Source organism: Phyllobates terribilis, unplaced genomic scaffold (genome assembly GCF_046119375.1).
Source record: "Phyllobates terribilis strain yellow unplaced genomic scaffold, ASM4611937v1 Scaffold_8__6_contigs__length_399053987, whole genome shotgun sequence".
Taxonomy (NCBI): Eukaryota; Metazoa; Chordata; class Amphibia; order Anura; family Dendrobatidae; genus Phyllobates; species Phyllobates terribilis.
This window is the reverse complement of record NW_027362768.1, coordinates 327,786,174-327,800,908: the sequence shown is the minus strand read 5'-3', so window position 1 is coordinate 327,800,908 and position 14,735 is coordinate 327,786,174. Positions and strand designations below refer to the sequence as shown.

General features: G+C 44.1%; 1 protein-coding gene across 4 annotated transcripts in view; it reads right to left on the bottom strand.

Moving 5' to 3' along the window:
* The window catches only part of FLNB (filamin B), a 243,583-nt gene that overhangs the window by 78,483 nt on the left and 150,365 nt on the right, over positions 1-14,735 (bottom strand). For all 4 annotated transcript variants that reach the window (XM_073644626.1, XM_073644627.1, XM_073644628.1 and 1 more), the window contains exons 10-11: positions 14,126-14,252; positions 6,015-6,151 (exon numbers count right to left, since the gene is read on the bottom strand). In XM_073644626.1, the coding sequence (XP_073500727.1) occupies positions 6,015-6,151; positions 14,126-14,252 (264 nt within the window). The remainder of the gene's footprint in view (positions 1-6,014; positions 6,152-14,125; positions 14,253-14,735) is intronic.

The window sequence follows — 14,735 nt, the reverse complement described above, 5'->3', positions numbered from 1 at the left end:
AAAAATACTGGACGTGTATAGAGCTAGAGATAGAGATGAGCTATATCTACAAACTTTCTTATATTACTGGTCCCGAGTTTCCTGCATGTGCCAAGTCACCACTCCAGTGTCCGGCACCAATGCCTGGGGTCCGTGTTGCCATCTGGATCTGGTGCTTAGCGGCTACACCTCACCAGGTGAGCCTAAACAGACATCTTTTACATCATGACTATGTTTCAATAGATTTACTAATAAATTATGGTCAGTTAGACACGCATAGAGCCTTTCCATTTTTCTTTACTAAAAATAACAATTTTGTTTTAAAGAGGTTGCTCTTATGTTTAACATTAGGTAAAGAAAAGTAGACAGTGAGAAATTAAGCAATTTTGCAATTTACTCGCCATTTCTCCTTACCTCCATTCCCTTCTGTTCTTGCTTTTCTGTGTGTTTATTTAAAGCGCAGTGCCAAAAGTGACCAATGATGAGCATGCACATCCAAACATATGCAGTGCTTACGAGCCCTTTCCTATTGAGTTTGTAAGCATTGTACGGAGGCTCAGAGGGATTGCACTTTTGGGAATGCAGAGATTGCGCTGGAAGCACAATGATGCTGCTGACCTAAACTGTCACTCAAGCAGGAGCGTCTGTCATCCAAGGAACCAGGACTGTCACGGGTTTATCAGGTTTGACAAAGTGTTGTTCTGGATCCAACTGTAGAAGGTCACTGCGCTTGGCTTTGCAGACACCTTCTTGATTCTTTCATCTCTGTAGTGTAGTGGTATCCTTCTCTCGCTAGGACCCAGCACTGATCTCCACATTCTGCTGCTAATTGACACACCCTTGCTTGACATATAAAAACCCTCGTGTGTCCCAAGGAGTCACCGGTGATCGTACTATTTTCCCCTGCTCAGGCCTGGAGTACTAGTGTGGCGTCCCTGAGGGTTCGGTCGCCACAGAGGTATTGCACCTCATCCAGAGGTGTGGTATCTCACTCTCAGGTAAGGAAGGAGTATGGCTCAGGACCCTAACACTACACCACATTTCCGGAGGACAGGGCGACAATGCTCCTAAGGGAGAGCACAACTGTCCCTGATCCCTGGCTGGAGTGGGGAGGAACCACCTAGAGAGGGGGAACGATGTAGCGGATGGGTGGAGGAAGTAGTTAAGGGGAGCACTGGAGTAGGAGGTATAAAAGGAAGGAACCATTTTGGTTGAGGGTGAGAAGGGAGAGTCTGTTAGTGAGTGGTGAGGAGAGGTGACGGGAGCAGAGGTTCTGTATGAGCTCTGCTCCACAGGCAGGCCTAGTCAAGAGGCCTGAGCCTGAAGGAGGAAGGAGAGGAAAGAGGGAGCAGGAAGGCTCCAGGAGAGGAACCAAAGGGACCCCAGGAGTACGGGCCGTGCAGCTGCCACCCGTACGCCCACCGCTGCCAGGAGGTAGGGGGGTCAGGCCAGAAGAAGGGAATAGGATCCCTCAACCAGCAGAGACTACAAGGCTCAACTGGGAACCGGAGGCTGCAGCACTTTAAGTCAGCAGGTCGTCCACACCAGCCATCAGGAAGGTAGCCACATAGGGCCAGGGGACGGAAAACACGTCGCCCGCCAAGGCCCAAGGACACTGGACAGAGGTGCCGCTAGGTGTGAGGTACAAGGAGAGAGGCCAGGAAGGTACACAGAACGGGGTCCTGAAAAGTGCTCTGGAGATACCTGAGGGTGGACCGAGCCCCTCACTGAGTACGCACAGCACGACGTGGGAAGTTATGATCTGCAGTGTAACTTGGAAACTGATAACTGTGAGTAAAAGACCCTGGGACAGCATCACCTTCTCTCCGTGTTTCTTACCGCGCCAGCACTCACTGCACTGGGATGCCCTGCACAACCACCGCCATCATTCACCTGCGCTGCCCTGAAGCTACACTCTTCCTGTGGGGAGTTATACTACACTTGCTGCGCATACCACCAGCTTCAGTGGACTGCTCCGCAGCGGCGGTTCTCCATAACCGCAATCCACAGGTGGCGTAGTCTGACTATATAAACCTATACACATAGACCGCCACTGGTTTGACCGCCCTGGGTCACGGACGGGGTCGCCGCCACGGTGACTACAACTCCCAGTCATATACAGGCCCGGCTCCGGGTATCCCCTCGGCCCAGGGGGCGCGTCACTAGCAGTCGGCTAGTTTCTTCTTGGAGTTTCTTGGTGAATTATTGTCATCTTCTCTCTTGTGTCTTCTCAAGCTAAGTGTTTCCCTTGTCTGTTTTCCTCGTTTGTCATTAGCTGCAGTGGGGCTGACTAGTGCTCACCCCTTCCACTCCCTACCTAGGGCCTATCGCTAGGGACAGTTAGGGATTAGGTATCCTGCTCGGCAATAGGTGCAGAACCTATTTGGGGACGGTAGGGGAGTCAGGGTGTTTTAAGATGTGCCTAGGGGTCTCAACTCTCCCTTTCCCTAGTTGTTGGGCATCCCCCTCCTTTCCCATTGTTGTACACTTGGTCCTCCCCTCACCTAGCATGACAAGGATGTCAGGAGACTGGAGAGCTCTGCATTCCAGAAACTAAACAATGGGACCAACCCTTAACTAGACTACATCCACTTACAAGGGTTATCAGTTTTAAAACTTTATCATTACAGTAGATCTCAGTTCTGTTAAAAGGTATTTTCCATGACTGCCAGCCCCCCAGAGTTGGGCTACATTTATTAAATTAGCATGCACCAAGGCATTCTGAAATATTAGACCAGATTACATCATGACCTTGGAGTGGACTGAAATAAAAAGCAGACACTGGTGATACTGGACATGCATAGAGTCAATGCCCCATTATGCTAAGCACAGGTATCAAATTTAATATATTATACGTTAAGCCACAATCCTGACTTTGGCAAAGGTTGAGGGGTTCACACTTTGATCATAGGCCTAAGGGGATAGGAATAGTGATATATTTTGTGTTATTTGGAGCTGGCACGAGACTGTGTCAGACTTTATAAAAATCAGAATATTATTAAGTATTTTTCAGCTGGCCCGGGGGCATCTCTGGTAACACGGGTCCACGAATTGCTCTCCATTACATTTTCTTCTAATAGGTATATTGATTTCCTAGAACCTTCCTTTTTGAATGAAAATATTGTAAGTCTATTTTAAATTATTTTAAAATCCATCACTAAATATGAGTGTGATTCCAAAGAATTATAAATGCCTCTAAGCATTAGGGTGCCTTCCTAGTCGGGAAAAGTGCATTTCTATGTATGGACTTGTAACATGCTCACAAATGAGTTTGCCTTAACATCAAAGAGCAGATAAACATATTAATAATACAAAAACAAAATAAAATAATAATAATAATAATAATAATAATAATAATAATAATAATAATTATAATAATTATCATTAGCCTCCAATAATTGCTTCATTTTCCTTTTTATCCCCAAGTATCTCCAAAAAGTCTGCACATGGGACTTTCCGGGTCCAAGCCGCTATGCTCCTCACCCCCTGTACGCAGACAGGCGACTTTCCATACACAAACTTTGTGATTGCAATGTGCGGATCTTTGCCGGGCAGCAGCTGAAAGCAGCTTCTAAAAGAACATGAATTGGTCATTGAAACAGCATGGCAGCAAAGTTTTTGATAAAGAATTAAGGAAAATAAAGTAATAAAACGTACTACAAAAATTCATAGATTTGCAGTACTTGGAAGATATAAAGAGTATTATTATTATTCAGGGTTTGTTAGAACACACCATGGGCATAACTATTATAAACATAGCAGCCAAAAGAGCGGCAATGGGTATAGGGTCGCTGGGGTGCAAGAACTTTGTTTCTTTTTGTGAAAAATAACAACTGATTTAGTTTCTGCAATCTAGCAATACTGTGCGTTCTCTTTTATATCGCAGTATTATTTATACCTTCTGCCATGGTTTTATTTTTCTGTTGGTAGGTGGTGGGGGTCCCATCTTATTTTTGCGCTGTGCCCTACAAATTCTCATTATGATGCTTCAACACATGCGTTACCTAATCACCAGGGGCGGCGCTGGCCTCTGCACACCGGGTGTTCTTACTACGTGCACTGACAGTGCACTCTCTATTGATGCCTTATTCTATCTGATTTGACACAGTGAGAGAGCGCACTGTCACTGTGCAATGAGAAGAATGCACAGTGACAAGAATCTACTGAGCATACATCAGAATTGACAACTGATGCATGCTCAGTAGAACAGGGACAAGCCCATCCCCTGAAATGGAGGCCACTGATGATGCTTTATTTCAGGGAGGGGGCAGACGCTGTGGCAGTGACTGCAGCTTTTGCCCCCTGGTGAAACATTGTTTGAGTATCCCAGAATGCTCTGGAATTCTCAAACAAAGCGTCATCAAAGAGCAAGTAGTAAAAAAAATGAAAAAAGCAGTTAGTGTAGTTAGGGAACGATAGGGAATTTTTAATCAAAGTATAATAGAAAAAGTATTAGATTATGACATTAAATACATAGTAATTTAGGATTAAAATTAATTTTTGCTTCGGATCAGAAAAAAAAAATCAGGTTTAATTATATCCAAGAAATGGCATTTATTTATCCATCAATTCAAACATTTTTTGCTGAAACTTTCTCTGCAGTTTCTGGAAGGAATGAAAAAAAAATCCGAAGCTTTCATCATTCCTGCCAGCAGACTTCCTCAGCACAATGGGCCATTCACATTAGAAATATGTGCAGCCTTTTATGAATCTTTACTGTTGTGATTAAGGCAGAATAACATCCCCGGCTTTAAAGCCTTATGGAATGTAATGGATATTAGTTGTTTGTATATCGATATGTTGGAACATAAAGAGACCAAACGACTTATGTTCTTGGGTGATAAAAGAACAAAAGGTGGAGACCGGGATGAAAAGGGATTCTCTATGTGCATGTTGATACCAGACCTCAATAGTAAATAGACTGACTAATGCCAAATTTCTTAAGTGTTCAATTATACTTAGTCACTGTCATTTCAACAAACGTTGCATAAATCAATAGTCCAAAGAAATCTAAGAACTGTAATATCTCTTAAAATAGAAATCTGCTTCTTTCTCCACTTATGAGCCACTTCTCCCCTCCCACTCACTGCCTTTGCAAGTTATTCACGCTAAAAAAATCTAAAAAATCTAAAATCTGTTTTGGTAAAAACAAGATGAATAGTCATCATATTACAGCTGCCTATTGAAGTCTATGGAGAGGAATGGAATGAGGAGCAAAGTGAAGGTGAGACAAACACACACAGATCCTACTGCTGCTTTCTAGTAAGTGTTTATCTGATGCTCCGGCATTTCAGAGAAAATAAACTTTGGCAATCCAACTAAAGGAAGGCTTGTCTGGCGCTACTCCCGGCCGGCTCTTCCCAGCACTAATGCATTTGATTGACAGGTCTTTTCCTTTTGTGCACATAAGGAGAGACCTGGCGATCACCTACAGCAGCGCTGGGAAGAACCAGGGTAGTGCAGACTAGTCTAGTCTATTTCTATGGTCCCTGGGCCGGATCTTCAAAGTATATTTTTTCTGAAATTATCCTGCAAGTGTGCAGCCAGACTGCAATTCATGCTGCCCACACTTTGACAAGTTCCCTTTAGGGAACCTGTGAGCAATTTCAGGCTGCCAGAACCACAGACCGTTTCAGAGAAAGCATAGCCAACTTATGGACTCTTCTCCTTGTACCTGATTTGCTATGTCGCAGCAGAATTTCAGATTAAAACAAAATAAATTCCATATATAATATGGCCATCCTGCAGCCACCACTAGGTGGAGCACACGAGCTTACTGCATACTTTATTATTAAGTTCAATTTATAACTTGTATGCAGTAAGTTTCTATACTACCCATAATAATGGATGATTGTATTACTTCTATGTCTGTATACTAAATTATATACATATACATCTGTTCTACAAAGAATTATTAGATTCTATATGTGTGTAATACACAGTAAATATACATTACACATAAACAATATATAATAATTCCTGGAAGAACAGAAATGGAATAATGCACTCTCTATCACACAATATTCAACACTTACCTAAAGTGCCCACTTCAGTGCCGATAGACTCTACTACAAAATCCGCAGACTTTCCTACTACACCCCCATAGAGCCCAGGGCCCCACGCTCGCACTTTCTGGGGGCCCGCATCAAGTCCCACGTGAACTTCAAATGGGCTGAAATGAGAGAAATAAAATGTCTTGAGTAGCTGTATAGCATGTTCTTATGTATTGTGTCATAACAGAGTACAAGTAAAAAGGATTTACTAAATCTTGTGCCAACGAGACCAGCGATATACACAAATATACATAGATTAACAGAAATTGATTGAGGGACCCTGGCCAGCCCAACCAGCAGTATTGTATTGTTCTGCAATTAGTGTTCTCACATATTGTGTACTCACATTTTATTATGAGTCATGCTGCATTTAACAAGAATTGGCCTTATTTTTATTTTACTCACCTATATAGCGCCATTAATTCCATAGTGCTTTACAGTCTTATTTAAGAAAGACACTGTCCCCATTGGGGCTCACAATCTAAATCAGTATATCTCTGGAATGTGGGAGGAAATCAGAAAACCCAAAGGAAACCCCTGGAGAACATATAACATTTGCAAGGAGTTTGTCCTTAGTGGGATTTGAACCCAGAACCCCAGCGCTGCAAAGCCACAGTGCTAACCACTGAGCCACCGTGCTGCCCACTGTACAGTGCTAACCACTGAGCCACCGTGCTGCCCACTGTACAGTGCTAACCACTGAGCTACCGTGCTGCCCACTGTACAGTGCTAACCACTGAGCCACCGTGCTGCCCACTGTACAGTGCTAACCACTGAGCCACCGTGCTGCCCACTGTACAGTGCTAACCACTGAGCCACCGTGCTGCCCACTGTACAGTGCTAACCACTGAGCCACCGTGCTGCCCACTGTACAGTGCTAACCACTGAGCCACCGTGCTGCCCACTGTACAGTGCTAACCACTGAGCCACCGTGCTGCCCACTGTACAGTGCTAACCACTGAGCCACCGTGCTGCCCACTGTACAGTGCTAACCACTGAGCCACCGTGCTGCCCACTGTACAGTGCTAACCACTGAGCCACCGTGCTGCCCACTGTACAGTGCTAACCACTGAGCCACCGTGCAACTCATCTAAGCAATGTTAACATCACAATTTTTCTGTACGGTTAAGACATAAAAGTTTATACTGCTGCAAAGTATATACCTCTAAAATAGAACACCTTCACCATTGGATTTTAATGCCATTAACTTCAATTGTTTTTTAAAAAAAATCTGGTTATATAAAAAAAAAACAGCATCCTGGTTTATTCTATGTATACAGTATTAGCTTTAGGTACAATGGTAGTCAGTAGCAGCAGGATTCGGTGGCATAGGCATCCTGTTGTATCCTGTTTTAGTAGTATACATTTTTGTTTTTTTGCAGTTAGCAGTATAAATGCACGTCTCTGCTGTGTAGAAAAACATGATGCGAGCATAGCCTTAGGGAGACCCATGGGCAGCATCAAAAAGCTGTGTGCTGATAATGTGTGTAGATAAGCTACTGAGTTACTGAAGAGTTGAAAAACTGGGCTTGGTGCAACTTCTATTCTTCGGTTACCTGGGTTATATAAAAACAGATTACAAACACCCTTCTCTGCTGCCTATATACATACAGTATGTGGCGCCCCTGAGGGTTCGACCGCCACAGGGATGCTGCACTTCTCTAATGGAGTGTAGTGTTCCTCCTCTGAGGTAAGGCCAGTGTGATAGTCGTGACCCAACCTTTGCATCCAACACCACATTTCTCCACCAGAGGGAGCTATTATGCACTAGGTGCTGCTCCCCTGGTTACAGGGAGACTGGGGAACCAAGAGTTAGGGGAACCAGTTAGTGGGTGAGGGTGGAGGACTTACAAGTTAGTTACACTTTAGATTTCATATTTAATAGAAAGCCATCTTTGGTCTTGATCTTTGGCTAGTCTTTAGTCTGTCACGCAGTCTTTGTGCTGTCAAGTACTGTGTGTACTGTGATCTCCCACCCTGAAAGTGGATCCTGTGTGGACCTGCAGGGGAGGGAGACACGGCCCTCGTACCTTAGCCTTGGGGGTCGATGGGCAGGTTGCAGATAAAGGATGTCTCAACACGGTCAAGGACCATAATCAAGAAGGCCCGGAGCTTAAGAGTGTGGCTCCATAGCAAATGGATCCCAGGCAGGATGCAGACGGAGCAGTGTACGCCACCTGTCCTCGCCAACCTGATATATTCAGAAGGACTCCGGCTGCAAGAGGGGTACCGGCCCCCGACACCCGACCTTGCTACTTTACGTCCTGGACGGGAAAGCCCGGTTAGGCTCAGAGGATCCCAACGGGCATCGGACGGAGCGGAGCTGCCACCCGTGCCCTTGTTCTGAGAGGAGCTCAGAGGGAGACCTGGCCTATTTGCACACACACAGACAGGAAAGGAATCGGTCTGTAGTTCAGGAACACTCTGCTGTAGAGTCCCGACTGAATGCTGGACTTACTCGGAGGTTGTCGGACCCCCGTCTCTGGTGAGCGCAGGACTCCACGGGGAGCAGGGAGTCGCCTTCCTTTGCCAGCTATGTAAGTAAAGCCTTGGAAGTTCACCCCTATGGCCTCCGGACTGTTATTCCTGCGCCACACAGAGTGACGCGGCATCCGTTCCCCTCTATTACTACCCCCTCCATCCTGTCCCTCTGACCTGAGGCCTTGCTCCGCCTGTGGGGAGTAGTAATAACTTTGCCCACCATAACATCATGCCTCAGCGGACTGCAGCGGCGCTGGTGGCCTTTCACCAGGCACCACAGGTGGCGTAGTCGTTAATTAGCCACTCAACCCGGATAAGCCCACACCATCTCCTTTTAATGTGACGGCCCTGAGCACGGGTCAGGTCCGGGCCACGGCTGCATCCCATCTCTCCATCACAGGACCCGACTCCGAGTCCCCCAACACCCAGGGTAAACTAATAGGGCTTCAACCGGAGACTGTACGTCACACATACAATAGTTGACAGCAGAGCCCTCATTTAACCATCAGCTACCTCTTGGGATGGCCCGCTCAGGAGAACGGCCCGCTCAGGAGAACGGCCCGCTCAGGAGAACGGCCCGCTCAGGAGAACGTTCATGTTTTTTCAAAAGGAGAGACACTTAATGCAGTGGTTCATACCCTGAATAACAAAAGGATATTTGGAATTTGAAGGGTTATTCCCATCTTACCCACCTATAATAGACTATCTCTTAGCTGGGGCCCTACTTCTGGGGCTTCCACCAATCTTTAGAATGAAGGGAGATCAGTTTTTTTGGCACCATGGTGTCACTAGTTATTTGGCTATGTAAGTAGCAAGAGCCAGGCCCATTCATATAAACAGGAGTTTCTCAAGGTGACCGGGAATGACCGAGCAGCGAAAAAAATTGGGAAAGGCACTGCGACGAAGCAGCTCATCAGAGGTTTGGACCCACCAATAAATATGAAAAATCCTAGGGATTTGTCATTATTAGGATAAGAATATCCCCTCCAAATCTGCATTTAGACTGACTGATCTTCCCAAAAACGCTCATTTCACAATAATCTTTCAGTGTAAACAGGCTGAAATTCACCGGAGATGAACGCTCATTCATTGGGTGCAGCAGAAAAGATCATCGTTCTCGGCAGCGCATCGTCCTGTGTAAACAGGACATGTGCTGCCGAGAACCACAGCAGCTTTTATGCACTGAAAGATCTATAACAGACTCCATGGCTTACCGCTGTCTGCCTGTGTAAACTAAACAGGTTATTAAACCACTGTCGATCGGTAAGCATTTACCAATTAGTGGTCCATTAGTGCCGCCGGTCAGTCCGTTCTTAACACTTACTGATACGCTCTTCTATAAGTTATAGATATACGATTGAGTAATTTCAAAAATGCAAAAAGAAAAGTTTTAAACACCTGGCCCTTATGTGCACACCTACATTATTCCTTAGATACCTCTATTTCGGGCACATTCCCAAACGGTTCAGAAAACTCCCGAGAATGACACTTGCGTAAGAGAAAACCTTTGCGGTGACCTTTGCATAGCGATAGCATAATGACCAGCAGCAAAGCTTAGTTTTTCCTGGATAATGGAGGTACTATACGTACTGCAAATTTCAGATTCACAACATAAAAACATATATATATAATTTTAATATTATGTAATATATTTTTATGTTGTGCATCTGAAATTTGCAGAATGTATAGTACCTCCATTATCCAGTGAAATGTGTATATGTGTATATATACATTGCTCAAAAAAATAAAGGGAACACTTAAACAACACAATGTAACTCCAAGTCAATAGCACTCTGTGAAATCTACCTGTCCAGTTATGAAGCAACACGGATTGTGAATCAATTTCTCCAGCTGTTGTGCAAATGGAACAGACAACTGGTAGAAATTATAGGCAATTAGCAAGATACCCCTATAAAGGAGTGGTTCTGCAGGTGGTGACCACAGACCATTTCTCTGTTCTCATCCTTTTTGTCTGTTGTTTTGGTCACTTTCATTTTGCCAGTGCTCTCACCCCTAGAGGTACAGGGGTATGAGGCGGTGTCTACAGTACAACCCACAGAAGTTGCTCAGGTAGTGCAGTTCATCTAGGATGGCACATCAGTGCGAGCTGTGGCAAGAAGGGCAGCTGTGTCTGTCAGCGCAGTGTCCAGAGCATGGAGCAGATACCAGGAGATGTGGAGGGAGCCATAGAAGGGCAACAACCCAGCAGCAGGTCAGTTACCTCCTCCTTTGTGCAAGGAGGAACAGGAGGAACACTGCCAGAGCCCTGCAAAATGACCTCCAGCTGGCCACAAACGGTTAGAAACCGACTCCATGAGGGTGGTATGAGGGCCTGACGTCCACAGATGGGGGTTGTGCTCACAGCTCAACACCGTGCAGGACGCTTAGCATTTGCCACAGAACACCAGGATTGGCAAAGTTGACATTGGCGCCCTGTGCTTTTCACAGATGAAAGCAGGTTCACACTGAGCACATGTGACAGACGTGACAGAGTCTGGAGACGCCGTGGAGAGCGATCTGCTGCCTGCAACATCCTTCAACATGACCGGTTTGGCAGTGGTTCAGTAATGGTGTGGGTTGGCATTTCTTTGGAGTGCTGCATAGCCCTCCATGTGCTCATCAGAGGTAACCTGACTGCCATTAGGTACCGAGATGAGCTCCTCAGACCCCTTGTGAGACCATATGCTGGTGTGGTTGGCCCTGGGTTCCTCCTAATGCAGGACAATGCCAGACCTCATGTGGCTGGAGTGTGTCAGCAGTTCCTGCAAGATGAAGGCATTGAAGCTATGGACTGGCCCGCCCGTTCCCCAGACCTGAATCCGATTGAGCACATCTGGGACATCATGTCTCGCTCCATCCACCAACGTCACGTTGCACCACAGACCGTCCAGGAGTTGGCGGATGCTTTAGTCCAGGTCTGGGAGGAGATCCCACAGGAGACCATCCACAACCTCATCAGGAACATGCCCAGGTGTTGTAGGAAGGTCATACAGGCACGTGGAGGCCACACACAATACTGAGCCGCATTTTGACTTGTTTTAAGGACATTACATCAAAGTTGGATCAGCCTGTAGTGTGTTTTTCCACTTTAATTTTGGGGGTGACTCCAAATCCAGGCCTCCATTGGTTAATAAATTTGATTTCCATTGATGATTCATGTGTGATTTTGTTGTCAGCACATTCAACTTTGTACAGAACAAAGTATTCAATGAGAATATTTCATTATATATATATATATATATATATATATATATATATATATATATATATATATATATATACATATACATATATATATATATATATACATATACACAGTACAGACCAAAAGTTTGGACACCTTCTCATTTAAAGCTTTTTCTGTATTTTCATGACTATGAAAATTGTACATTCACACTGAAGGCATCAAAACTATGAATTAACACATGTGGAATTATATACTTAACAAAAAAGTGTGAAACAACTGAAAATGTCTTATATTCTAGGTTCTTCAAAGTAGCCACCTTTTGCTTTGATGACTGCTTTGCACACTCTTGGCATTCTCTTGATGAGCTTCAAGAGGTAGTCACCGGAAATGGTCTTCCAACAATCTTGAAAGAGTTCCCAGAGATGCTTAGCACTTGTTGGCCCTTTTGCCTTCACTCTGCGGTCCAGCTCACCCCAAACCATCTCGATTGGGTTCAGGTCTGGTGACTGTGGAGGCCAGGTCATCTGGCGTAGCACCCCATCACTCTCCTTCTTGGTCAAATAGCCCTTACACAGCCTGGAGGTGTGTTTGGGGTCATTGTCCTATTGGAAAAATAAATGCTGGTCCAACTAAACGCAGACCGGATGCAATAGCATGCCGCTGCAAGATGCTGTGGTAGCCATGCTGGTTCAGTATGCCTTCAATTTTGAATAAATCCCCAACAGTGTCACCAGCAATGCACCCCCACACCATCACACCTCCTCCTCCATGCTTCACGGTGGGAACCAGGCATGTAGAGTCCATCCGTTCACCTTTTCTGCGTCGCACAAAGACACGGTGGTTGGAACCAAAGATCTCAAATTTGGATTCATCAGACCAAAGCACAGATTTCCACTGGTCTAATGTCCATTCCTTGTGTTCTTTAGCCCAAACAAGTCTCTTCTGCTTGTTGCCTGTTCTTAGCAGTGGTTTCCTAGCAGCTATTTTACCATGAAGGCCTGCTGCACAAAGTCTCCTCTTAACAGTTGTTGTAGAGATGTGTCTGCTGCTAGAACTCTGTGTGGCATTGACCTGGTCTCTAATCTGAGCTGCTGTTAACCTGCGATTTCTGAGGCTGGTGACTCGGATAAACTTATCCTCAGAAGCAGAGGTGACTCTTGGTCTTCCTTTCCTGGGGCGGTCCTCATGTGAGCCAGTTTCTTTGTAGCGCTTGATGGTTTTTGCAACTGCACTTGGGGACAGTTTCAAGGTTTTCCCCATTTTTCGGACTGACTGACCTTCATTTCTTAAAGTAATGATGGCCACTCGTTTCTCTTTACTTAGAATTTGTATTATGGCAAGAAAAAAGCAGCTAACAGTCTATTCAGTAGGACTATCAGCTGTGTATCCACCTGACTTCTGCACAACACAACTGATGGTCCCAACCCCATTTATAAGGCAAGAAATCCCACTTATTAAACCTGACAGGGCACACCTGTGAAGTGAAAACCATTTCCGGTGACTACCTCTTGAAGCTCATCAAGAGAATGCCAAGAGTGTGCAAAGCAGTCATCAAAGCAAAAGGTGGCTACTTTGAAGAACCTAGAATAGAAGACATATTTTCAGTTGTTTCACACTTTTTTGTTAAGTATATAATTCCACATGTGTTAATTCATAGTTTTGATGCCTTCAGTGTGAATGTACAATTTTCATAGACATAAAAATACAGAAAAATCTTTAAATGAGAAGGTGTGTCCAAACTTTTGGTCTGTATATATATATATATATATATATATATATATATATATATATATATATATATATATATATATATATATATATATATACACACACACACACACACACACACATACATACATACATACATATACACACACACATACATACAGTTAGGTCCATATATTTTTGGACAGAGACAACATTTTTCTAATTTTGGTTCTAGACATTACCACAATGAATTTTAAACAAAACAATTCAGATGCAGTTGAAGTTCAGACTTTCAGCTTTCATTTGAGGGTATCCATATTAAAATTGGATGAAGGGTTTAGGAGTTTCAGCTCCTTAACATGTGCCACCCTGTTTTTAAAGGGACCAAAAGTAATTGGACAGATTAAATAATTGTAAATAAAATGTTCATTTCTAGTACTTGGTTGAAAACCCCAAAATTAGAAAAATGTTGTCTCTGTCCAAATATATATGGGAGAGTAGTACGGGGGAGGGGAAGCAGGTATTAAATGTGATGATCATGGTAATATGATGAATTACATTTCAGGACTTGTCAAACAGATTTAAAAAAAGCAACCTTCACAAAAAAAAGTTTGCAGACCAGGTTTCATTTTTCTCCAGATCAGTGGAAACTTCTAAACAAGAAGACATAACACTGTATTAAATATTTACCAGATATAATCTTTTTTTTTTTTTTTACCTTTTCGGGATGTGATGTCCTCCCCAAGTGATGGTGACCACATGTTTTCCCGGGTGCAGGGGGTAATATTCAAACAACTGCACACCATCGACCGCCTCCAACTGTTTCACAAGCTCGTCCAGACCCTCTGCCAAAACACATCATCACCAGGTTATCATCTGAAAACAGCTTTTAGCTGCAGCGGAGAAGACAAATGAGTCTTCTAAATAGGTTTGGTGGAATCTTCAAGCCTCGGACAAGATGCCCGCAGTCTCCCACATTGTACATGTTCGTTATTAGACATGCTGGGGTTATGTCTGGAATGTCTAGCATTTTTAGCATCGTCAACATCTGTATAGATCTCTGGTTCACTAACGAGGACATATTAGATCTATTTCAGAGAACTGAACATCAAGAGCTTCTTTGGCTTTATGAATTTTTGGTGGTCTCATCTCTTGTCAATATACTTTGCCCTTTAATTATATAAATATGAGAATGTTATACTGAAACACAGTAAAAGCAACTCACCACCAGTGAGCCAGAACCCAACCTTGCTCGGATATACTTCAGGATTAATAAAATCCCAAATCTCCAATAAAATATCACTTTTATTCCATGTTACAGTAAAAAC